Consider the following 26,446-nt stretch of genomic DNA (forward strand, 5'->3'; position numbering starts at 1 on the left):
GAGGCCTCTGACCTGGCCTCATCAGGGCCAGTGACTCAGGAGCTGCCAGTCTGCCCATCAAAGCTACCCCATCCTCTCCTTGGGCAGCCTCACAAGCAAAGACCTTGTATTTCTGAGTCTGTCCACATATATCTCCTTTACCAATTTTACAATGCTCTTCTTAAGGTAAGTGGCAACAAGTCGTCCTGGTGGTGGGGGGATGGGGAGACAACCTTTTTGTGGAGGGGAACAGCCACATTTGCTTTCCACTTGGATTCTCTACTCCTTGCTGGGACAATACAAAACACCACACGCACCAGAGAAATGCCAGTCAGAAAAAACAAAGTGGCCATTCCACCATACTGGTATCTGGAGAGTGCCCTATCCTCAAGAAATGTCACTTCACAGAGAAAAAAAAAAAGACGAGACCTGTCAGGAGCACCTACCGGAACACAGAAGAAATGAGCTGCCCCACACCCCCAGAGAGGCAGGGTCAGGATAGCAACGCAAGAGAGCCCCTGCATGCTTTCTCAAAGAAACAGTGTAAGGACTAAAATCCATAACGTTAAATGGTCACGTTACAGGTGCCAATGCACTGAAGGTGCCTGCCATTAACGGTCATGACAGATCCTAGTCTCTGCCATCCCGCTGACCCACAGGACCTTGCCAGAGCTGTTCTGGCAGAACAATAAAACAAAACCCCAGAGAAGCACCATGCTTTGCAGAAGACAACATGGTCTGTGACACATTCTGATACACCACAGCAGTCTGCCCTTTCAAGGTGGCTCCACAAATTTATACTTCTTTTCCTATTTTCTGTTCAAAATTACACCAGAGTATTTTTACACAGTCACATGGAAATACCCAACAGGAGCCATGTGTCTGTATCTGAATACACAGTACTATACGTGTAGTATCATCAGACTATTTCCTGATATACAAATGCATCTCAGTAACCAAATGATTATTTAGTCACAGCGAAGAGATGCAGGCCAGGTTTTAAACAGCAGGACTGCCCAAATGGTAGGTTCTTCCCCATTTGAATGGCACTGATTATGAAGTGCAAAAATGCCAAAGTCTCACTGACCAAACACCAATGTCTGTAGTATTAATTCAAAAGTTCAAAACCAGCCTCAAAATGGTTCTCATACCACCAAGAACCATAACGCATAAATTCAATGTGCTTTACCTGATAGATGAAACCACTCATCCTGGGACTGGCAGACAGCATTAGCAAAAGGTTGGGGAAGAGAAGAAGGTATCGTTCGTTCTTTTCCTAACATAAAAAACAAATCGAGATCATTTTTAAAACCACATCTACTTATAAATCATTAAATGGCATTTCCTGTTTTCCTATTTCTACCAAATTATATTAGTTTAACTAAACAGAAACAAAATTATGATTAATTCTGTCAAGAGAGCTTTAATCAACAGGGGAGGACCAAGAACTGCTAAATTTTTCAAAATAAAAGCGTAAGAAAGAAGCTGAAGGGTTAGAGGCTTCTAGACTCACAAATACCCGAGGAACAGCCTTGAACACTAACAAGCCTAGCTCCATTATTAACTGCTTTAATTCTAAGATTTCCTTTTCATGGTTCAGAGAAAAATAACTTAGAAAGTTTTCCTAAGGAACAAGGGGACAGATGGATCCTTCAAGTTAAGGGAAAGATAAAAGTGCTAATTAGATGTTGTTTTCATACATCCCATAAACTTCTCCTGGTTTACATAGAAGGCTTAAAAGCTTTACTTGTGTATTAAAAGTCATTCACTTCACTAATGTAACATAATCCAAAGAGACCACACCTACAGACGAGAATTCCTGAGCGTCTAGAAGATGACACGGGGACAGAGATCCCAGAGTCTTATCCCACAGGCTGTCAAAAGATGTGGGCTCAATAGTAGGAAGCCAGTCCCCCAAGCACACTCTTCACAACACTAGACCTGTACGAAGCATGGTGGTGCATGCCTACAATCACAACCACTCAGGAGGTGGAGGCAGTAGGACTGAGGTTTGAGGCCAGCTGGGGAAAGTTAGCAAGACCCTATCTCAAAAACAAAATGCAAACAAAAGGGCCTGGGGAGCATAGCTCCAATGATGGCAGAAAGCCACCTGCCCAGGAGTGGTGGGAACAACTGCTTTTGGAGTGACACCCATCAGTGTCATGGAGATCTAGCACCACAGCAAACATACTTCATCCTCAATGAAGCTTAAAAATCACATGCTTCAAACGATGCTTTAGGTCAATGTGGAAAATGAGGAAAGTCATCATTTCTGTGATTCCCTATATTGTAAGGCCTTAGGACACAGAAGGGTGACGTTTTAAAACTTCATCCCACTGTGAGTTTGTGTGGTTGTCTTATTGTCCTCAGAGCTGCGTGCGTGAGAATGCATCACTCGCACACTTCCACCAGGCTGATGATTACTTTTTGCAAAGGGAGAATGAAACTCAGTAAGGGATACCCACTGAGTGATCCAGCTCCCACAAATGTGAAATACATAGTCAGTTATCACTGTGTGGGGGATAGCACCAAGGGTCTAGCTTGATCTTTCACTTAACTGAACTCATAAACATGCTGTGACTCCCTAAGTAAATGCACATGGTACACATTAAAGAGAAAAGCACAGGCACTGAACACAGCAGCTTCACAAAGTGAACCTCGATGGGAAACCCTGGCTAGGCTGGCACATATGATTCTGTGGCAGACATCTATCTGCACGTGCTGGAGTCCTGTCTGGACACCACCCTCCAGTTCACATGGGCTCTGGACCAAGCTGCTCCTGGCTGCATCTGAACTGGTCACTCTAAGCCTCTCTGTGCCTGTCAAGGATGAAAAGCAGACCAGAACTACAATCTAATCCAGGACTCATCACCTCTGCGGGCACATGACATTCCCTTTGGATCACATATCACAAGACCTTAAAGAAGAGCACAGGCCATCATGGCACAGGTGGGCTGCAGTACCTCGCTTCCTGCACACTGAACCATGACCTGGGACATGTAAATAACATTGCCCAGGGTCTTAATGTCATCGCCCTCCCAGCTCCGGATGGCCTCTGTCAGGATCTGCAACTCAAGCTCTTTCCTTTTCCGTACTTCTTGACACTGGGCCTGCAAGACAGGACAATATTGTTCAGAGAGACAGGTTTCCAGAGTCTTAAATTTTCACCACATTGCTTTTTCTTAAGACAATGATTCCTTTGTATCTTACTTCAGACAGGTGATCTATCGATGATCTGCTTAACAGTGGAATTACAGGGCTTGCTTCAAAGTATGGAATCAAGCCAAAGAGGCAAAATGTACAACTTCTCCAGAAGTAATACTCTAGAAAAACTCTGCCACTCTTTGGAAAAGGTGTATGGCAACAAGAAAAATATTTTCATTCTGGTTTATTAGTCTGCCAACAGAGAAGACTGAGAAGAGGTAAAAGAGTAAGTAGAAATTGTGCTATAAATAAGACACAGCTGGCAAGACAACATAATACCATATTCCCCAAGGTATCACGGAGAATTCTGTGGATGGAGGTTAGGAAATTATTGAAATCCTTTCAACAATTTTAAAGGAACTACAGTATGGATCAGGCTGTCTCTCTTTCAATTTCAAATAATCATCACATCATCTGTCTGGTGTCCATAGGACACCATGGGGAATGTACTAGCCACAGAATGCTTTTTTTTTTTATTTTCATTGCTGTTTAATATCCCATAATATAATTATAAAAATTTATCTATCCACTTTACTACCATTGATAGGACTGGAATTATTTCAAGGAAAGGCTACAATAGCATCTTTTTTTTTTTTTTTGGTGGTTCTGGGGTTTGAACTCCGGGCCTCATCGAATGCTTTTTATTTCGTCTGGGCAAACACTGAACTCAAGTGTCAACTTTATCACCTAACTTTTTCAGCTGATAATTCTAAATACATTTGCCATGATAACATCTAAGGAAATAAAATGATAATATGCTTAACCACTTACTGAAAGGTTTTTGAAGGCAGTCATAGATTTTTGAATATCCTGTCTATCGGGATGATACTCCTTTGGATAAAACAAACACACGATTAGCTTTCATAAGAAAAGTTCTTAAAAAGGCACTCTCTATAGGCCACCCTGAAACCTTCCCAATATTTTTCAGCTCTTAACATGACCTTTCTTTACAACATTAAAGTGCTGGTTTCTCTCTTCTCTCTCTCCTCTCTCTCTCTCTCTCTCTCCTTTTTTTAAGGGAATCATGAAGCCAACGGACTTGGAGAAAAAATAATTTGGGGCAAAATAGGCAAGAGCAGAGGTCAGCAAACAATGCCTGTTCTGTAAACAAAGCTTCATCAGAACATGGCTGCAGCTCCATTTATAGGCTGTCTCTGACTGCTCTGCCCTAAATTGGCAGAGCTGAGCTAAGCAGCTGTGAAGAAAGCCTGATGGCCCACCCAAACCCAGAGAATAAGTGAAATACAAATTTCTGCCAGGCCTTCAAAACGATGATAAACGTAATCATTACTCAAAGTGACTCTGTTACTACTCTGACTGTTAACTTTGACACTTATTTGCAGCTCAATGTTCCTGGTGTGATACCCAACACTATAGGAAAATCCGTTTTCATTCTCTAGCTTTTGGGAACTGACTGGCACCAGTGGATGAGAGCAAGAAGGCAGAGAGGCAAATGCATTCTATCTTTAGAGCTGGGTAAGGAGAAAAACTTCAGAGTCAACACAGTCATTTTCAAACTCTGAGTAAACTGTGCTGGTTCTGGCTTCTAAAATAAACCACTTCTGTCAATCTCTCCATCAGGAGGTCTGACAACACTGTCACCATGCTGTGGATAGCGGCCAGGGACTCAGCGGGAGCGCAGCACCTCCATGTGTCGCTCCAGCTCCTTCAGCAGTGTGGGGTACTTGTCCAGGCGCATGAAGGGCTTGCTGAGGCCAGTGGTCAGCACGAGGATCCCAGGGCTGCTGGCACCTTTTGTCTCCATGAACTCCCCCAGGTCCTCACTGGGCAGCAGGGACAGGGCAGGAAAGAGAAGTGCAAGGTTAAGGATGAAGAGCATGATTCTGCTTCGCCAGCTAGAGCCAGGGCTCATGAAAACATGTTTCAGTCACACTGTGAAGGCTGCACTTCTATAACCAAACCTAGGCCCTCACATCCAAATAACGAGCATCAAGTCCAAATGCACCAAATGTACCCATGGCTGCTCTTACATAGAATACGCATTTCTGCCATCCTGTTATGCAGTAAATGAAGAGAGGAAACAGGGAAACTGAGGGCAAGACCAGAAATGATAGAAAGTTAAAAATCAGTTTTAAACTTCTAGTCCTCTCCCACAGTCATCCTCACTGCACTCATGTGATGTCTGAGTCCTCCATGTACATGCACATTGTCCCCGCCCTCAGAATTAAACAGGAATAACACAAGCAGGCGCCATGGGGACCAAGGTCTGTCACCAACACATGTGTGGCTGCTAATGCAGAACAGGTAGCAGTAAGGGGACTGCTGGGCCCAAGTTGGTTGTCCCCCAGGCTGGACGATCAATCCAAACATTAAGAACTCTGCTGCCCAGGGCTGGGAAAGAGGAGGCAACAGCTCGGGCAGCAAGTGTCCCGTCCTCAGTCAGCACGTCACATCGTGGAGACCAGAGGTCTCAACTCAAGTGACACCTGTGCCTGGGATCCCAAAGAACTTTCCATCCCAAGTCGAAGTTTTTCCCTAGAAGGAAGCGATGTCCCCCAATGTTACACTCGTGACTACTGAAGATAACCCAAAAGAACTTTCCATCCCAAGTCGAAGTTTTTCCCTAGAAGGAAGCGATGCCCCCCAATGTTACACTCGTGACTACTGAAGATAACCCAAAAGCCCTAACAAGGGAGTGGAGAGGAAGGTCATTCCCTGACCACATCTCACCAGGAACCACTGGCAACCTTCAGTTGCCAGTCCTGCCCAAGCTGCTCAGGTGCTCTGCCAGAGCCCTAGAACGCCGGCTCACTAGAGGTTGCAGGTGAGAACCACAGGAAGCTGACAGTTCAAGAATGGCAGGTAGTGAGTTTCAGGTTCAACCTGAAACAAGTTAGTATGGGCGGTGTGATAACAAGAGTTGGTGGGGGCCCGCCCTCCCTACTGCATGCTCAGCCCTCTCACATCCCCCTGGCTAGGGCATCAAAGGGAAGGCCGCTTTACTCAACCAAACCCGGACTGGGTGGAACAGAGGATGGTGAACCACTGGGAGCAAGCCTCACATTTCAGAAGCGTGGACACCTCTTTCAAGACCACTTCTACCCAAGCACCTCCTACCAGAAGCTGGGGGACCTCACTGAAAAAGGAGGTGGTGAGGGCATCCTTGTACTGCATTGCACCTGGTGACAGTGTGACTCACAGTACCTTTGGGCTGCCTATCCACATGTATGTACACATTTGACGCCAAAATTAAGGCAAATTATTTTAAAAGGAAGTCTCATGTAATTCTACTGATAAAAAGTTAACAGATACAACGAACCTTTCTCAATTCTATATAAAGTAGAGGCTCCATAATTACTTTATTCCTGCAGAAGCACCCATCATGACAATGCAATTCAAGGTTATAGCATAAAGATCGCCCAATGACATCCAGAAGTGCACGTGCACACTTGTGCGTGCTGTGTCCTCGTAGGCAACGCAACTCAACATATTTGTCCCTAATTCTGTGCTTTCTGCAAACTGTGTTCTCAAGAAATCACAGCCTTAAGCTTCCTGAAGTGGCACAGCGAGACCTGCAGGACCCTCTGTGGAGTGCAGTACTATGAACCCTGACATTAGTAACCACTGCTCGTAACTGCTCATCTCCTTCTATCATGTGCTCTGCTAGTCTCTAAAGAACGAGCAGAACACACAGGAGAAATTTCCATTTTACCAACTTTCCTCTGAAATGAACAATTTATCAGGCACAGCACCATAAAAGTCAGCCTTTATAATATTAAAAATACATTCCAACTCCTTTTAATATGATCTGTGCAGAGCCTTTTCCACCAAGATAAAAACCAAGGAAAAAAATCTGTTCACATTTTTATTGATATTTGAGGATTTAGTGGCAGAGAAAAATTAACAAAATTAAACAAGTTAAGTCCATCACTACCTCTCCCCCCAAAATAATCCTAAAACTAAAAACCAAAGTAAAATCTCTACAAGGAAAAGTAGCTTCTATAGTGCCCACACAACATAATGACAATGCTAAAAAATGTCACAGCTAAGAAAGGAAACAGAACTGCATAAATCTCCATAGAGCACAGTTGTACTTTGTAGTTTTTTAGTTCTATAAAAGTTACAGCTACTGTGACAAACAATGGCTCCTTCAGCATAATTTCTACTGATGCTAGCAGCTATTGATATGTCCTCTATGTTTGCTGTAATGACACTACGCACTACGAGACACAACAAAGGACACATTAAAAAGAACCATCGTGTCACCAAGCAAAAAGAAACTGCGGGGAAACAATCCTTTTCTTACAGATTAATTTATGAAACCCACTGCTCATTCAGAACAGAAGCCCACCATGAACACAGGGTGTCTCCTATAGTACGACGGTTGGAAAAGAGCCCAGGAGTTACAATCCTACAGAGCTGGTGACTCTGCTCAAATGCTGGCAAGACTCACACTCCAAAGCTGGGACGCCTCGGCGGCAGTGCACCTTCCTGGCATGGGCAAGGCCCTGGACATCCCAGCTCTGGGGAAGAGAAGAGGAGATTCACTCAGAATTCAAACTAAACAATAAAGCCAGGAGCTGTGTGCACGCGTGTGCATGCATGTGTGTGCATATGTGTAAGCAAGCCCTCTGCCACTGAGCTCATCCCAGTCCTGTGAGCGAGACTTAAGCTTCAACACACCATATTTACATCAATCCTCAAAAACAAGGCTCAAACATGAAAAGAGATGGGTCATCCAGTAGGTGTGGCAGCTTGGCGACATCACAGCTGCAGGTACAGTCCCAACGCTCAATATGAAGAGAGTGCTGAAAGACACTAGCAGGCATTAGAACCTGTTGCCTCAAAGCACCAACTTACACCTCAGGAAGGGTAGTGACCTGTGGGACACGGCTCAGCGGCCTCAAGAGAGCACACAAGCACCGCATCCCGCCGCCACCATGCCTCAGTCAAGGGACTCTGCTTTGAGGCTCAGTTTCCAGAGCCCCCTGCTCCAAGCTGCTGTCCAGAGCACAACCTCAGGCTCCCACCGCACCCTCCACAAGCCATGTTGAGCTGGTGCCCAGACACTCCTCATTCAAAGCCAAATCTGTGTTCTTCCTCTGGTTATTCTGAGAAAATGCTGTGCTTGCCTTGCAGACAGGGCCCAAACAGCCATTGGGGAATAGCAGACAAGGTGATAAACGGCACCAGCCCACACACATTCTCCTCAGGGTTTAATGCTTTAGGCCACTCTGACAGCCTCAGTGGCTTTAAATGTCCTCAATTTTTTTTTCATAGTTAAAATATTTAGATGCTTTGCCCAAGTCCGTCCACCCTGCTCTCTTTCTATAGTTTCAACCCTACCCTAGGAGGTCAGTCCCCTTCCCCACAATAGAAGGCAGGGGCAGAAAAACACAACAAAGATTTTACAATTTTTTTTTTTACATTTTACTTGCTTTTTGCATTTCTCCTCCACCACTCTATCAATAATGCCTGAAGACATATTTTTAGAGATACATACTTATTTTTCTTTTGTGGAAATTTTACCTAACTTGTAAGTTCTGGGATCAATGGTAGAGCACATAACTGAGTATAAGCGTCACATGTTAAAACACAGTATGTGGCTAACAAGGGCATCCCATCCCAGGAAGAAGGGCCAGGCCAGTGGGCATGAGGGCAGATTCCCCATATGGAATCCCCTTCTCTAGGACTGACTGCTCAGCACCCCAACCCCTTCCCTTAATCACTATCCAAGGCTGCTACTTTCATTTCAAGACTGCAGATGGATGGCTCAACACAAAAGGGTGTTGGAAAAACTGATTCTTTCATACTTGAGCACACTGAGAAAACAGCAATTTCACTTTTCTTAAGAAAACAAGACAACAGAACAATGAGCCCTAATCGTTGTCAGCCTGAAGTGATCCATTCGTGCGTACAGGCTAGGTTCAATGCTTACCATAAGCCTATGAGCAGGGACTTGAAGGAAAGGAGCTGGTGTACAGAAGCCCGCTAGGTCCTAGGGCCTGGTGGGCCAGGCCAGCTCACCAAAGTTGGTTGGTTGTTGCATTTTATAGTTTTAAGTTGAAACGTTTAGAGAAGCTGAGGTTAAACAGTGAAAGTAGAAACACGATGGTATTTGTCTTTGTGCTAATGAATACCTTTCCCATTTATGGGTTTGAAAAATTTTGAACAGGTTTTTGAAATAAACCATGAAATTTCTTCTAATACATTAATGAAAAATATTGTGCCCCTTTTAGAAGCAGAAACCGAGCCTCTGAGGTCCTGAAGTGTCTCCCTGTCACCTAGCACAAAGGCAACTCTCAATTCTCAGCAGTCACCAGTGATGGTAAGGACCTGACAGCCAAACAATTTCTTCTTTCAACTTGCAGAAAACAACACAGTCCTCATCAAATTCTCAACAAATGACATTCTGTGTTATGTTTTACTTTTGTCTTGGGTTGAAAAGCTCTAGAATTTCAACTGGTCTCCAATTCAATAATTGGCCTACAAACCAAGTTCTCAGGGCACTGAGAACAGGGCACTGCCTGCAGCCTCCCTAACTCAGGCTGTCCTCCAGCTTTGCACCGCAGGAGAAATCTGATTCCCACCACCTCAAATGAGCTTGTGGATACTTCCCTACTCCTACAACCCTTCCACCAAAAGTCTAGGCAAAAGGGAGACATCAGAAGGACCCTTCCTTTTGCAAACACACTAACCAGCATTCACTCTGAGGTCAATCAAAACCAAATGTTCAGTCAGTACCAAGAGTACTTCATGCAAAATCTGGAGGCAGAATTGTTCACCTTCCCTCCCACTCCAATGTCTCAGGGAACAAACCTGTGCTCGGTGAGGACGCTGACAGCAGATGGGTGGTTGGCACAGTACGCGAGGTACAGGGTCCTCATCTGCGGCATCAGGCTCAAGAAGCAGCCCCCAACTCTCTGCTGGGCCTCAGGAGACCTGGAGACAAGGCACAGAGGGAGACAACATCAGCTACAGGCACAGGAAGGTGCTGAGTGGAAAACACTCCAGACCTCCATCTGCACAGACCCTAGGCCCTTCTACTATTGCCCCCATCCAGCAGGTAGAGGACATGCCAGAGAGCAGCTCTGTTTCAGGCACCTTCTACAGCATCCAGACTGCTAGGAAGGACACATGACACAGTGACCAACAAACAAAAATCCAAGTTCTTTTGGGCAGTGAGAAAAACAGATGTCACAATGCCTTAATTTCTGAATAAAATAAGGAGCATTACTAATCATGGTCACTTGGATGGCAAGTTTTTCCCACCCAAGTAGCATCAAGGCTGGCACAAGTACAAAGACCACCTTTCACTCTAGGCAACAGAGACTAGACACGGAACCTCTCCTTATCAACTCCATGCAGTAGCACTCGTTCAGAGGATCCTAAAGGCATAATCTCATGAGAACAAAAGGAACAAAGAACCAACTGGAGCCCACTGAAGAGGCTGAAAAGCAGAAGAATGACAATACCTTGGTGACTCAACCAGCTGGGGACCCCCCCCACACACACACACTGTGGGCCACCCTAAGAGGTGGGAAACCTAGAGCACTCTGCCCATCTCTCTATACCTTGGGGTATCTGGGGTGGGGCACCTGTACTACCAATAGGGCTCCTGGGAGGATGCCACCCACCTCCCCTCACCCAGTGGGTCTTCAGATTCCCAGCACACTGATGGAAGGATGAGTTCCTGCTCCAAGAAATAGGACTCAAAAAAATATTAGCACCAGGGACTCCTCAACAAAACCAGAATCAACAATTTCCACTCATGGCCAGCACTTCCCAATTGTAAGACATGGAAGGAAGGACTGACAAAGACTTTTGCAAAAACCAAACAATCAGAAACTAACAAAGATAACAGAATCGGAAAAGGAGGCAAAAATAAATGAGTTACTATCCAGAAAGTATGAAAATATCTGAAAGCCTTACAATTATTCCTGAGAAAAATGACAAAAAATACTGCATCTGAGAAAGAAAATGATTCCATAAGGACATTCACAATAAAAATTTTAAAACTTTTGATAATTAAAATAATGACAGCAGAACTGTGAGTAATGAGTTTAGAAAATGAGGAAAGACAGAGAAAAGTAAATGACCAGAAAAAGCCATCCCATACAAGGATAAAGTTTCCATATACGGAAACCAGAGACAGATAAGCACAAACAAATCAAAGGAACCACCACAAAGGTGATTGGAGCAGAAAGACCAAGAAAAACGAGCATCCAAACACAAAGAGTGTCCAAGTGCTGCACAGGAATGAAAACGGACCAAAGCTCGACATGGCATCCCTAAATCAAGACCTTTGCAACAGCACTACATGTTCTGTGGGAGAAACACAGCTTCACACAAAAAAACAGAGCCTGAGAAGCTGGAATGTTCCCCAACACCAGAGCCCAGATTCGACAAAGTGACAGCACAGTGGGCACAGTTCTGCCTCCACTGCAGTCCAGTTAGGCACAAGCCTGACCAATCACCTGCCCAGAGGATGCATGCAACCAAAACCAGGGAGCCAGGCAAACAGAAGGATAGAGCAAGGTCCAAGCCAGAGGAGGTGTTGAGGACCTTGGCATGATGGTCCAGATCTGCCACTGGCAGGCAGCATCTATTCTTCTCTGCTGTTCCTTCAATAAGCACTCTGTGTCAGTTTTTACCTGCTGCTGTAACAAAATGCCTGAGCTCGGTGATTTAGAGATCCACCATTCATGGCTCTGGAGACTACGATCATGGTGTCTGGGGAGGGCCTGTCTCTACTTCAAGATGGTGACCCACATCTGTGTTCCCAAACAGTGGAAGGGGGAAGGAACATTTATAATGATGCCATCATGAGGTTCTCTCCTCTCCTGCTGGCCCTATCTCCTACCATCTGATTGGCAATTAAGTCTCAACCTATGAATCTGGGGAACACCTATAGTTGCAGTGCACTGCAATTGCTAACTGTGCTACCCACCTGCGGTTAGGACCTCAGATCAGTAACCCCCGGGTTCCACCCCCAGCAAGTCCCCTCCAGATCCTGCACCCCAAGGGTGGATGAGAGTCCCACACTGTGAATTTCTGCCTCTCAATTAGGGTCATTTCTACCCTGAGGCTGCCAGGTGCTGGCTGGAGGAAGTCACCTAGTTGTTGCGCAGAATTGCCCTGAGGGGGCTGTCCTGAAAAATCTCACGTTCAAAACATGGAACACTCAAAATTATGGTAACTTGGTCATCTCCCTGTTACTCAATAATCTTTATTCATTCATTCCTTATTGCTTACTAAGTGCCAAGGCTGTTCCTGATCAATTTGAGAACAAGTACTGATTAGTCAGTCCCAGACTGCTCCGAGATGACTGGGAGACAAGGAAGAAACACCATGGTAGTGGTTCTGAGCCCTTGGGTTCCTCTCTCCTAACTCCCAATGGCTCCTGTCAAAGCTGGTCTTCCCACTCCAACTGCATATAACATGCTGGCTCAAAAAAACAAAAACAAAAACAAAAAAAAAAAAAACCCCACCAGGCTTCAGAAAAGTGCTGCTAGTGCTAGACATTTGACTGACACACACTGGATGCAAAAAATCATCTCTTGCTTCTAAAAGCAGACAATATGTAGACAGAAAACGTAAACAATGCAGAAAGGGGATGGGAGAAGCTTTATATAGATGACTGATCCCTGTAAAACGACCTGCCAGTGCACCTGAGTGACAGGAATGCTCCCTTCCCCGCTCTATTCTACACAGCACTGAAAACTCTCATGGTTTACTCCTCACAACCTTCCTTTGATGATTGTCTGAACAGGTCACACAGCTGCAGAGCAGGAAAGGAAGCTCAAAGAGGCACAGTACAGGAGACAGGGCAAGGCCATGTTGAGCAGAACCAGGACATCCGCCCTGCCTGCTGTCTCTGCCAGGCTTCTCTGCCTCCCAATTTACCATCCACTAGACAGGAGCTATGTAAAGTTAACTAAAATGAAAACTGCCATTCCTCACCTAGAGCAACCTCAGATCAAAGGCTAAGCAGCCCCACATAGCTGGTGGCTGCAGCACTGGGGTGGCACAAGTCAGGACATGTCCACCAGTGCGAACACTGCTATTGCACGTCCCTGGACAGGCCACATACTTGTTGATGCAGGTCTCACTGAGTAGTAGACAGATGAGTAACTGAAGTAAAAGTAAGCTCACATGGCACTGCCAGCAGGCTGACATCCAGCATCAAGCACGTGGTGGGGCCTAACAGTCTTTGGGATCTGCCAGGTAGGTAGTTCTGCCTCCCTGCAGGACAGTCACTAACTCAACAAATTAACTTTATTCTGCACCATTTTAAGGCACTAGGAAGAGATTAATAACAGCTAAGAATAGTTTTTACCTTAAAAGTGAGTGTAATCACTTTGGAGAAGACAGAATATACATAAAAGTAAAGTGAACATGAGACAGAATGTGACCTCTGCATTCTGTGAGGGCTGCAGCCTGCGCAGGAGAAAGCTCTGGCACGTCCTGACGCAAAGGAGTACTGCTGGAGACAAATGCTTGGGCCGCTATCTCCAGGCCGAGTCAGCACTGCAATCTGACAGTGGTTGTGGTGCTGTCACCAAGTGGTCTGAGGGCTGCAGCAGTCTACCCCTCATGCCTACACAGCACCGTGTCAGCGAATGAGACACGGTGAATGATACTGAAATGCACTGCATCTGTGCAGGAAGACATAAAGAAATGCACGAAAGCTGCTGAATAGCCAAGGAGGGAGGGGAAGTACGGAAGAGTAATAAAAGGCTAATCTGATTAAAATGCAATATATTAAGAGGTAGAATGCCATGGTGAAGACGCTTTGAACAATGAGTTCGCGCTCACATAATAAAATAAAGGAATGTAAAACAGGTCCTGTTAGCGGAAGGGCACAGTGGGACGGGCAGGATACATGGAGAAGGTAAAGGAGAGTGAATATAGTCGATGGACTTCATGATATACTTGTGTGAAAACAGAACACGGAAACCTGTTAAAATCACTTTAAGTAGCAGGGAGGAAGATGGGGAGAATGATGATGGGGATGAACGTAACCAAGGTACACTGTAAGCACGTATGGGAATGTCACCATGAAACCTCCTGTATAACTAATATATTAAAGATGTCTATTTTTAAAAAAAAGGTCAAGAATGATCCATGGTCCTTGCTAGGACCGGGTCCTTGAGAAGTATTTAAGACACTCTTTCCTACTAGTTCTGTCCAGGAGGCTGAGGAAAGCTCCCAGCCAGCACAACCAGGGTCAACAAGAGACTGAAATCAACACAAAGACCTAACTATATGCTGAGTGGGCCTCACTGGTCATTTATGACCATACAGGCAACCAACAGGCAGCTTTTGGAGATGACACTTCACAAGCAACTGCATGTCCGTGCTCATGGTGGGGACATAGCTGCTATGGTGCCTGGCTCCTTGCCTGTCAGTCTCCTGGCAAGTCTGCTCATGCTGCACCCAAAACAAGAACCACAATCAGCTCTTTCAAGCATCCAGCACACCCAGAAGGCAGCAGAGCTTGGGTTGTACCCTGGGGTACTCCATACTAGGACCCCTGACCCCTGTACTCAGGTTCAGTCCCCAACCCTTAGGACACTCTGCCGTGCTGGTCTGTGTGTGGCATGTGCTGCCATCACATCACCACCTGCACTCTTGTTTTCAGATCCAGAGACGTTGTGGCTCTCAACATGGCTCTGAAACCATGTTTCTGTGAAGTCAGCAGATGCTCAAGTGAGGACATTATGGGCAACGGCTATTAAAGGACCTCACTCAGGTGAGGTATGTAGCAGTCCAGGGCTGCCAAGGTTCAGTTCTGAAGCCACATTTACAGTCCAGACCATGTGGCCGTGACTCCTGAGCCCACCACCTTGAATCACCTTCTAAAGTGCGCACGAGACTCCCCAAGTCCTTCCCCAATGGCAGCCTGGCCTGTCCTGGCTACTTATCAAGGATGGTTTGTGCAAAGGCATGGGATGCTGGAACCACAACCCACTGACCCTGTCCAAAGTCACCCGGGCATGGGCTACTTGGATGTTCCAAACAGACGGCTTTCACACCAAATAGATTACATCCTCCAGTCTGGATTGTGCCTGGTCCAAACAGTGTTCACAAAAGTGCACTTATGCAAATCTTAAGATAAGCTTTAAATTAATTTCTCAACAAAATACACAGTGCTCGCTTAACTTGTTTAACAATTACATTAAATATGCGACTTTAAATAGTTTCCTCAATAAAATGAAGTTGTATCACAGTGTAAGGTAACCAGAGGAACTCAGCTTGTTGGTTAAGTAGGATTCAGCAGCAGGAGAGCAGGGAAGAAAACCACATTCTATGAGCCAAGAAGGCTGAAGGGAGGCGAGCACACTGTGGAAGGACTCCAGCTGACCAGTCAAGCTTTGGAACTGAACATCTAAGTTTGCTGTTCTCAGGAGTAAAAATTCCCATGATTTTTACAGGTCGTATTCAAACATCTCAAGGAGCGGCTGGTGAAAACAGCACTGGGGACAAGTACATGGGAAAAAGGGTGTCATTTCAATGTCAGCTTTGGAGCATAGCATTGACTCCTGCAGAGAACTTCAGAGATGCACACAGCAGGGCTGGAGGGAAGACCCTATACCATGCATTCAACTGACTCTATCACCTTGAATCCCCTGGTTGAGTGCCACTCATCTTATAAGTCTGCACAATGAATTCCAAATCCTCCCCCAGACCTCGCAGAACCACCTGGAAGCCCATCCCATTAGGACAGTGGAACAAAGTCATAGTGAGAACCCAGGAGATGTGAATCAGGGCCAGGCTGTGGCAAGAACACCTGGCAGGGCCAACATAGAACCAGGAGTCTCGGCCGTAATTCAAGGTAGGAAGAGAAGAAGGAGTAAGGACAGGCCAGGAGTTCTGGAAGGGACTGACAGAGAGTAAAGGTAAGCACCAACAAGGGGAGAGAGGGGTGGCATGGACTCCTCTCATGTCCACTGAAGTCCACCGAGAACTCCACAAAAATATCCGGCAGTGCTAGAAACTAAGTCAAGAGTTGGGGTAAGGTCAGCCTCTTTTCAGAAAGGCTATTTCAGAGGCAAGAGTCACCAATGGGCCATGACACTTGGACCTGAAATGGTAGAGATTACGACACAGTACCTACATGGCAGACCCCAGCCTGCAGCAGGAGGCCAACAAAGAAAAAGAAGCACTATAGCTAAAAACAGGCCAAAGCACTGCAGTTCCAATCACCCCTCCCCTCCCCCTAAAAAAGCCATCATGTTTCAGCTTCCTTATCCCAAACAATTCCTCCCTGAACACATGGCCAGTTTCTCTGTCAGACCGAGGAGGTTTTGGTGCATGATCCAGCATCGCCCCTTCCAAGGCACTGACGAGCAAGATTAAAAATACATGCTGCTGCTCTCTACCATTCCAAATACAAGCCATGATGGTCTGAACTAGCTGGTGGTTAAAAATAAGCTGTCTCCCATCCTGCTGTATCAAAATTAAAGTCCAGAATAATAAGCAAATTCATCAAGTCACTCATGAAGTCCTTTAGCTCATGCTTGGCCTTCAGACTGACTCCCCGGCCAGTCAACTACCTGCCAAGATCTCTACCAAGAGCAAGGCAAAGAGAAGAGATGCACGGAGCAGAGGACACATGTCACCCTCCCATCCCAACTTCCCAGAGATATAGGCACTAATGAAATGTCCTACAGTCTGAGAGTGAAACCTCGAGAAGACTATGCCCAAGGCCTGAGAGGGCAGGGAGAAAAGACCTTCCTTTAGAGAAGGTCAGCAAGGCCAGCCCAGGCCTTCAAAGCCAGCTGGCTCAGTGTTGACATGTTACAATGGCTGGAGGAGGGGCACAAGGGCTGGGAGGCCAGAGAAGCCCAGAACAGGACTCCGGGTCACAAGCACCTGCCCAGGCTCAAGAGGGCCAGACACTGTGTGCTGCCCCTCCCGAGGACCTGCGAGTGTACGCAAAGCCAGCAAAGGAATGGAAGGCTGGGGAGGGCAGTTATAAACTCCCTCAGGACCCTGCCATGCCCCACCCAGGTCTCCTTCCATTTCCACTTCAAACCACACTCCAGGGCCATCCAACTGCACACCGCTGTCCCCAGAGCAAGATATAAACACCTCAAAATGCCTCAGGACTTTATCCCAAATCCTTTGCCTGCCTTCCTACAACAGTGCTACTAACATCCTTCTCAATCAACTTGACTCAAAAATCACATTTTTTAAACCTGTCACCAAACAGAAGCTGAAAACCATGACTACTTCAGCTTCAGCTAGTAAAAAATACATATGTCAACATTTCTCAAACATGCTGAGAAATTAAGTCTCTAGAGAAATAAATTCCTTCTTGTGCTCTACTGTCCATTTTCATCATCCATTTATATAAAAATTACAACACATTAGAATTCTATTAGTAAATGACTGAAGGTATAAAGACTAAGACACCATCTTGCCTCCAATCTCACAGCCTTGTGCACTAGCACCACAATGGTGCAACTTTTGCTGTAAGATAGGTGTGTACCTCCCCTACAGTCTTCCACGGATGGCAGCATTCTGTAAACTGATAGCCAGAAAATACGCTCTGCATCTGACAAGACTATTCATAAGCCTCTGAAACTTCACAATGAAAAAGCGTCAATGTATGGAACAAGGAAGCAGAAAATGAGGGAGTAACCAAATGAGAGAGAAACATGAACATATGCACAAAAGCACCCAGCAGGCCAGGCCAGAACACTCAACAAGGACTAGTGGAGAGTCACAGCTACCCCAAGCAACATCATGTATGTAACAGCTTTACTGTAGAGCCCCTGGCACAGTGCTGGACTCTGGAGAACAGAGATGCTGGTGCCCCAGCTCTGTCTGGAGCTGCACAGAGATTCTCCAAGCTCTGGCATCTCCACTAGCCGCCAGCCTCGACTTTGGCATCTGTCCTTCACGAGGAGCTAGAGACTTAGTGTGCTTTGGATTCTCGAATTAGAAAACCACACCAAAATCAGTGACAGTAGATCTAGTGCAAGAATAAAAACATCCCAGAAGAGAACAACCTCTGAGGTTCTACTTTCAAAGTAAATGTAACTTGCTTTTCATCAAAATAAAATATAAACAAATGCCCAGCTTGTAAAGGGGTTTTATTTGAAAACGTGTTTGTAAAATACTGTTAGATTCAGAGAATTCACCTTCCTACACAAGCAGTTTTATAAACCACACTTCGGCATTCACAGGCCAGTACTACTGGTCTTGAAAGAAGTCTTTTTACAGAAAAAGTCTTTAAAATTGCAATGTAGTAGGTCTACAGTAAATCAGGTCTAAGGGATTCTCTGTCAAGTAACTGATGTTTTTAAGTAACAGCTGCATGTCAATTCAGTCCTGAGTGAGCACGTGCTGCCTCATCTTGGCCTACAAACCATCCCACCACTAACAGTGCAGCCAGGCCTATTCCCAACTTGAGCAGGACACCTGACTAGCTGGTGGCTCCACATGAGGCCACAAAAGGGGAGTGGAAGGTAGAGAGAAGAGCAGCCAGGCCCTAGAGGAGCCTACTGGCAGGACACTGCCATGTAAAAGTGTCAGTCCGAGACACTCAGTGGAGAGCAGCGTTCTCAGAATCAACCAGCCCTTCCTACTGCATGGAGGGGAGACCACCTAGCTCTAACTCAGGAGTCTGCCAGCTTCTGTGGCCTTGGCTTTGGGCAAATCACTCCACTTCATAGTGCCCTGGCTTTATCTTTAAAAACCTCCCTCATTTAAAGAACAAAGAACAGCACCTGGATCACATTAAAACTCAGTAAATGGTAAGACTTGCAGAAGTGAATTAAACTCTGAACCCCCACAGTGCATCGCATGCATAAGGTGCATTATACTTCAGCTTCTTGTAGCCAGAACACACAACTGCAGTATGACCCTGGGGAAAACAGACTCCCTGTGCTCACGGGCACAGGGAGCTGAGCCACCTGTCATCTCCACAGAACACCTTCAAAGCACTACTTTTGTGAAGCCTTTCCCCATGCTGTAAGGATCTCTAGTATAAAAACTGGACAGTTGAAACTGTACCTTTTACTATAAAAGTTTACCTCCCAGAGGATTTAAAATAACCTAGTTTACATCCTTGGAAATGTGAATTCTGGGATTGTGTTGAACTTGACCGATTTGGATTTCACAAACTTTTAGCATCTTACTTACTTGGTGCATTCTTCTAAAGACTGTACAAGCATTTGCTGGAAAGAACAGATTTCCTCTAGATTTCCCATTAAATATGAAGTGTTTGCTGAACTTAACCTAGAGCCAAGAAAAATAACAGTAAAAAAGTGTAAATGGTCTGACGACTCATATTCTCATTTCCCACCCCAAACCCTATTAAAGTCTTAACCTAACAAACACATTGCTATGTCTAAGGCGGAGTGGTATGCTGAGTTCCATCCATTACTTCAGCCTCTAATTGTCTGAAAATCTAAGAGACACCCTAAGGTGAGGACTAGCACCCAACTCCAACTTACTTCTCGCTGGTCTGCAATGGCCGCAGGTAGGTTGAAAGCACAGTCTGCAGCTCTTTAGAATATTCACTTTCTGTTTCTAAGATATTCTGTAGCACCTACAATAAATGATGAGTAAGTGTTACTTGACATTTCAAGTGTTATTTGACACCAAGATTCAAACTTTGACAAGATCGTCACCATCGTTCAACTCATATCTTTTTGCTTCTAAGTAATAAGAGTGTGTTTAATGTCATGATTCTTTGTGGTTACTTGGTAACCCCATGGGATGAATTGTCACTAAGGCCAGATACCTCACTTACTGCCAGCCTCACATGGCACATGTATGTGTAGAATGAATTAGAGCAAATTCCATCCTCAGACAAGCAAGGCCAAGTCTCTTTAGATAAAAAAGAGGAACCACTGATAGCCCCAACAGCACGGATGCACTGGTGAGTCTCTGCAACACTATGTTGTGCGAATGTAGCCATCACAAAGTACAGTCTACATACCCGCTATTAAGTCCAAGAGCAGACAAAACAAACCTACCATGACAGAAATCAGAAAAGAGATGGAAAGTAGGCAGGAGACACGTTTCCAGGTAATAGGCTGTGTATTTGATATGGATGGTAGACAGAGGGAATACATTTAGCCAAGGTCATGGAACTGTACCTTTAAAATCTATGCATGTCAATATGCAAGTTAAACATCCCTAATCCCAAACCCCAAAACCCAAAGTGCAGCAAAATCTGACACTACTTGTGCCCTGACACAATGCTCAACAAGTTTCAGATTTTAGACCATTTCAAACTTCAGATTTTTGGACTACAAATGTTCAGACAGTACAGTCTATGCAAATATTCCAGAATTAAAAAAAAAAAACAAAAACCTCCAAAATCTGATACAGTTCCAGTCCTAAGCATTTTGGATAGAGATGATAATTACTATGTAAAATACATCTCACTACGAAAACTAAGATTAATTTCTGAGAATGACACTTTCATTAGAGAATATGATATTTAGATCAATCTACACGATACATCTACTAAAAATTAAAGGTCTATCAAAGCAAACAACCTTTAAATGGACACTACTTTTTTTAAAGTCAGAATAGTTATAAACTAATCTTATAATTAAAATGTTGATAACCTATATTAGTGCAGCAAATTTAGCCAAAATTGGATAACTCCTGACAGATAAATATAAAGTACAAATTAGCTGAGCCAAAATGAACGCTTCCCATTAGCAATTGCTGGCAGTAGACACCTTGCAGGGCAGGATGGGAAGATGCCAGATTTCCAACAAGGCCCCCGAGCCATGTGCAGCTCCGGGCACAATCCAAGCACTGATACCACACACCTGCCATCTTTCCTGGCACTGAGCTCCAATCCTTGCAAAAATGTTTCCTTTCAGACAGCTGGTGAGCAGCAGAGCCATAAAGTAACCCTGGATTTTCTGCCACCACCACAGGGCAGCCATGGGTACAACAGAGGAGCAGAAGTCAGAGACCCACAGGATCCCACATGGGAATGGAGGTCCCCTCCCCATCCTTTCCACCCTGCTCTGCTAGAGGGCCAGTGTTGTTTAACCAGAAAGTCATACCTACCTCCATGCACTAGGATGCACTACAAAACCAACAAACCATTCCAACTGATCACACAAACAGAATGTTCAGGAGAGATGAACACATCAAACGTGCTCAATCTTCTGCCTGTGACTTTTGACTATCTTAATACAGATTTAAGCAATGAAAGGAAAGCCACTGCTAAATCTAAACTCCAGCTTTAACAGACAGGACCTGATGACTCCTGTCCACTGCTGTCCCTGTGAGCCAAGTAGAGGGCACTCACTCACCAGGAAGCAAGACCTCATAAACAGCGGCCCACTCAACTGCCCAAGATGAAACGGCAGAGGCCCTTTCCACTGCTGAAGCTAGCCTCGCCCCTGAATGGGTCTATTCATGGCGGCCAGAGCAGAAGAGGGAGGGGTCAGCCAGAGCAGGGAAAGACTGTGAAGGGAGTTCACTTCCTTGTGGAGAAACGTGGAATCTGAGCCCACGATGACAATGTCCTTCTAAGAAACAGGCACTGAACTCAAGCGTCAGAGGCCTGGCAGACAGAGGACACACTGTGTCCTCAGAGACTGTACTTTAAACCGTCAGACCCAATCCTCCAAAACTGGGAGAAGCAAACAACCAAAACCAGCCTTCAAAAAGAAAAAATAAGATATATCACAGACAGTTAAGAAAATGTTATAAGGAAGGTAAGAAGGACAATTAGGTTTCATAGTTAAAAATACTGCCAGGCCCACCTGGCAAAACTGCTTAGCCCGTACTGGAAAACTTGCGCCCGTTTCTCCAGACAGGAAGCACCTCATGTGACAAGAGGAAGAGATCTGCTGGAGGGGGTGAGCAGAAGGTGAGATGTTTCCTCAACCTTGGCACTAAGCACAGAACACAGGGGTGAAAGCCTCCAGGAGGTACCAAAGACCCCTGTCCCAAAGCCAAACGCGCTAAACTGCTTAACTGTAACTACTCGTGTTTGCTAAAGACCGTTTCTGTAACACACCCACACATATGCCACACACACACACACACACACACACGCCACACACACACACACACACACACACACACACACACACACACACACACACACACACACACACCCTCCCTCCAGGCCTATGCCCTTCTTGCCCTCACAGCCTCACCCTTCCTGACCCAAGCATGTCAGTCACCTCTCCTTCCCTCCGTGCCTCGGGCACACCCTGGCTGCTGCAGGATCCCATGCAACTTCACAGTTCCTCACTGGCCAGCACTGCTCCATCACACCACAGCTGGGAACTGAGAAAGCAGCACAGTTTTTAGGGAGAAAGCAGCCTTTACAACCCACAATGCTGAAAAGGCCAAGAGAGCAGGGCTCAGCCAGCACAGGCTGTCCCTGAATCACGAGACAAAGAGCTGTCCAGTCACACAATGGTGCCACACAGGAAGGCGGGCAGCCTCAGCAGTCACACAGACATCCTACACTGTCAACCTCAAGGCAAAGCTGGAGGGCCTTACCCCAACGCAGACATGGAAGCTTACTTTATGAGCAGCGTCATTAAGAAGAATACTCACATCTGACTGTACAAGTGGGTCACAACTGTCACTGCAAATTCCAGCAGGTGTTACGTATTCTATACATCCTTTTAAAATATGTAACTGATTCACAGAGCCAGAGGTGCAGCTCGGTGGTAGACCACTTTCATAGCATGTGCAAGGCCCTGAGTTCCATCCCCAGTATCACAACAACAAAAAAAAAACCAACTAAGAAATTTTTAAAATAACTGATTCATATGTAAGAAATAAAACTTTCTTTAGATTTCATCCAGATAAACATCATCATAAACTAACACCAAATATCTGTAACATAATCCTACTTTATAAACACAAGCAGAAAATTAAAAACTGGCACAACTACCCTGAACTTTCTTTCTCTCTACCAAAGCAGCCCTGCCTGCCATCAGCATGAAGAAAAACATTCATGTCTTCCTTTCAGTCCATTCTGTTTAAAGGTAGATGCTGCTTCCTTCTTTGACAAAAGAGCAAAGAGTTTTCCTGGGTCAGGACAAGTGCGCAGGAGTGCGATCCCTGAGTTAAGGTAGGAAGGAGTTCTACCAGCCACCTCGCACACCTCCCACCCCAGGTCGGATTCCCATTTGGAACCAGGAGGTCACTGCTTCACAGGGCAGCGTTTCCCACAATTGAGCAACTCAACACTTCATTCTCCAAACACTCAGCTTCTACCTGTGTCAGAATCCTGCTGCTAACCTAAACCCTCAACCTGCTCCATCCTGAACTATGTGAAACAAAGAAGTTTCGTAAGTAAGTAAGGAGCAAGAGCTGGGAAGCCGGCAGCACCCTACTGTGCACAGAAAACATGGTTAGGACATGAGACCGCTCCAGAGAGCTTTCCAGAGCCTCAGGGAATTAAATGCAAGCCTCTGGAGCTCTGCCAAGAATTAACTTGGTTTGATAATTAACTTGAACCACCTACAGCCCTGGCAGACTTCTGAGGCCACAGGATTTAAAAGGAATCTTGGCCAAATTGCAGGAAAGCAAAGTGAAAAGTCAAGGCTAAAAAGATGAAACAAATCCAGGGCTTAGGATTGGTGATGATGCACATGAGCCAGAAATTTCCAGACCCCAGTCTTAGCATCTCCGACTTGGCCAGCATGCAGAACTGCACAAAAGAAAAGACAGGCCTGGTGCTTCTCTCTAGAGCACAGGAGAGGTAAGGAGGAATCCAACGGGTTCTGACCAAAGACAGATTTTGCTTTGCACATTTGTAGATTAAAACTAGTAGCCAGGTGCTGGCTCATGCCTATAATCCTAGCTACTTGTGAGGCTGTGATCTGGAGAACCTTGGTTCAACACCAGCCTAGAAAAAATTTTCAAGGGATCCCTTCTCCAAAATAACCAGACCAAAACGGAGGTGTGGCTCAAGTGGTAAAAAGTCCTAAGTTCAAGGCCCGGTCCCACCAAAAAAAAAAAAAGATAAAAACCTAGTGACCACTACTTGCCTCTCCTACCTGCAGTCCATCTAGGCAAAAACCACCATGCCTTCCCTCGGCATTAGGCATGAGGATAAGGATAGTCACTCCCTGTGCTGACGCAGGAGGATGCTAAGCGACACACTGACCATTGAGCATGGAAGGCCATAGGCCGTGTCTTCCCAGGCCCACAAACCTAAGCAACCTTGTCCTCTAGTGAAAAATGAGGACACAAGATGGTCACTCTCCCCAGGGTGGGATACCCAAACCCTTCCGGGATCCAGATGGGGAAGATGCCTGTCACCATACTGCAAGTGTGTCCATCGAACTCAGGCAGGTCGAGTCAGGACAAAAACCTGTCTCCTGTGACTGCAAGATCAGGCCAGTGTGGCCACACATCTCACAGGCTGCCCTCAAAAGTGAGTGGAAGGTGTGGTAGCCTCAGTCACGCCTTTTTCTCCCAAAGCTTCTAAGTGCTCTTCCTGGCACCATGGAAACCTCCAAGAGCCCAGCACTTTGCTAGGCACCTGAAGGTTAATGGAAAATCCTATTTACACTACAAGGCCAAGGCCAGCATTAGCAAGTAAAGTCTCTGCTCAGGCAGCGAGAGGCCCACCTCCCAGCCACTCCACTGATAAGCCCCAAGGACAAATAAACCCAGAACCTGCATCTCTTCAGCTACACACCAAACACCCTGGTCTGAGCTGAGATGCTCTCAAAGGTGCACAGCACCCTGGTCTGAGCTCAGATACTCTCAAAGATGCACAGCACCCTGGTCTCAGCTGAGATGCTCTCAAAGGTACCTAGTGGTCAGCTGAGAGCACCACCCAGTGGAAGCCCAGAGCTTTCAGCCAGACTGTTCTGAGCAGTCTATTTTCTGCAAGTTGACAATACTGAGGTGCAAGTCAGGGTCCAAATCAGTCAGATGAAGACTGGTAAGAGAAGGCAAAGGCCTAACAATGGAGGCAGAGGAAGAGAAAACCCACTGTGTCCCCACATCAACACATGAGCTTGACATGTGGAGACTCCTGTCATTTTTGTTCACTGTCAAGTTCCCAGAGACTTGGGCAGTGCTGGGCTCGGTGCAGGCTCCTAACGTGTTAAATGAGTAAACTTTCCACATGGCAAACTTGCTCTGTAACAAGATGTGGAAGCAGCGAGAAGGTTATATGCTCAGGTCTGAAAACACAGACCCACAGCCCAAGACTGTGGTAGAACTCATTCGTGTTCAAATCTGTCACCATTTTTCATCATTTCTTAATACAGATACAGACAGTGAAACACTCATGATAACAGGACCATGACTCTGAAACACCAGACAGTCACTATTACATCAGAAAATGCAAAGATCTGCAAGGGTTCATTTTTTTTTTCATATTAAAAAAAAAGTGGAGGAAAATAACAAAATAAATGCACATTTTCTACAGATGTAAAAATAAACACACATGTTTAGAAAGTTTACTTTGCTGAGGTCATACCAGCAACTTGAATTTACCTAAATGAAGAGTATCTTTTTGTTTCTATAGTATATGCAATTGTCTAGGTACAAAGGTTTAGATTATACACATTATTACCAGAGATATTTTTTAACCTCACAAAACTCATCATGTTATGTTTCAAAATGCAACAAATTTTAGGACCCATAAACACCTGTCTTAACCATGCATAAATTCTAATGCTCCTCAAACTCCATACCACTTGATACCACACAGCAGTATGAAACTCCATACCACACAGCAGTCTCAAGAAAGACTCAAGACAGATACAGAATGAGCTACAAATCATACAGCCTGGCGTGTTTCAATCCACTCTCAATACTAATGTTAACAGCACTCAATGCACAGAAGACTGTTAAATCCCACTCTGCACCTTGCAAAATCTCATTGTTAAAGATTCGTAATGCTAAAGGACACGATCGATCATAGTACTATGCTATGTGACAAGAGCACGGCAGGCTGGACACCAGTGGCTCTCACTGTAACCCCAGCTACTCGAGAAGCTGAGATCAGTAGGATCACAGTTCAAAGCCAGCCCGGGCAAATAGTTCATGAGACCCTATCTCAAAAATACTTAACACAAAAAAGGGCTGGCAGAGTGGCTCAAGTGGTAGAGCACTTGCTTAGCACGTGTGAGGCCCTGAGTTCAAACCCCAGTACCACCCCCCTCAAAAAAGAAACCCAGTTCAAACAAAACCACGGTTATAAAAGTTCATGGAGGCCAGGAGACACTTGGAACAGCAATGCTGTCTGTGTCTCCGTGGAACTCGTAGATGGTTCTCACTCCTCCTTCATACTCTAGGCGGCTCACTTACAATCCACGTTGCC

General features: G+C 45.5%; 1 protein-coding gene across 8 annotated transcripts in view; it reads right to left on the reverse strand.

Annotated features, from left to right (window-relative positions):
* Arhgef7 (Rho guanine nucleotide exchange factor 7) overlaps positions 1-26,446 on the reverse strand; it is a 126,888-nt gene that overhangs the window by 23,911 nt on the left and 76,531 nt on the right. For 7 of the 8 annotated variants that reach the window (XM_074042979.1, XM_074042975.1, XM_074042974.1 and 4 more), the window contains 7 exons: positions 19,614-19,708; positions 19,300-19,395; positions 9,964-10,086; positions 4,829-4,967; positions 3,955-4,014; positions 2,943-3,089; positions 1,169-1,255 (listed from right to left, as the gene is read on the reverse strand). In XM_074042979.1, coding sequence (XP_073899080.1) covers positions 1,169-1,255; positions 2,943-3,089; positions 3,955-4,014; positions 4,829-4,967; positions 9,964-10,086; positions 19,300-19,395; positions 19,614-19,708 — 747 coding nt within the window. Of the gene's footprint in view, positions 1-1,168; positions 1,256-2,942; positions 3,090-3,954; positions 4,015-4,828; positions 4,968-9,963; positions 10,087-19,299; positions 19,396-19,613; positions 19,709-22,325; positions 22,680-26,446 lie in introns of those variants that run through there. The other variant, XM_074042981.1, reaches the window with a different exon arrangement.

Source organism: Castor canadensis, chromosome 10 (assembly GCF_047511655.1).
Source record: "Castor canadensis chromosome 10, mCasCan1.hap1v2, whole genome shotgun sequence".
NCBI lineage: Eukaryota > Metazoa > Chordata > Mammalia > Rodentia > Castoridae > Castor > Castor canadensis.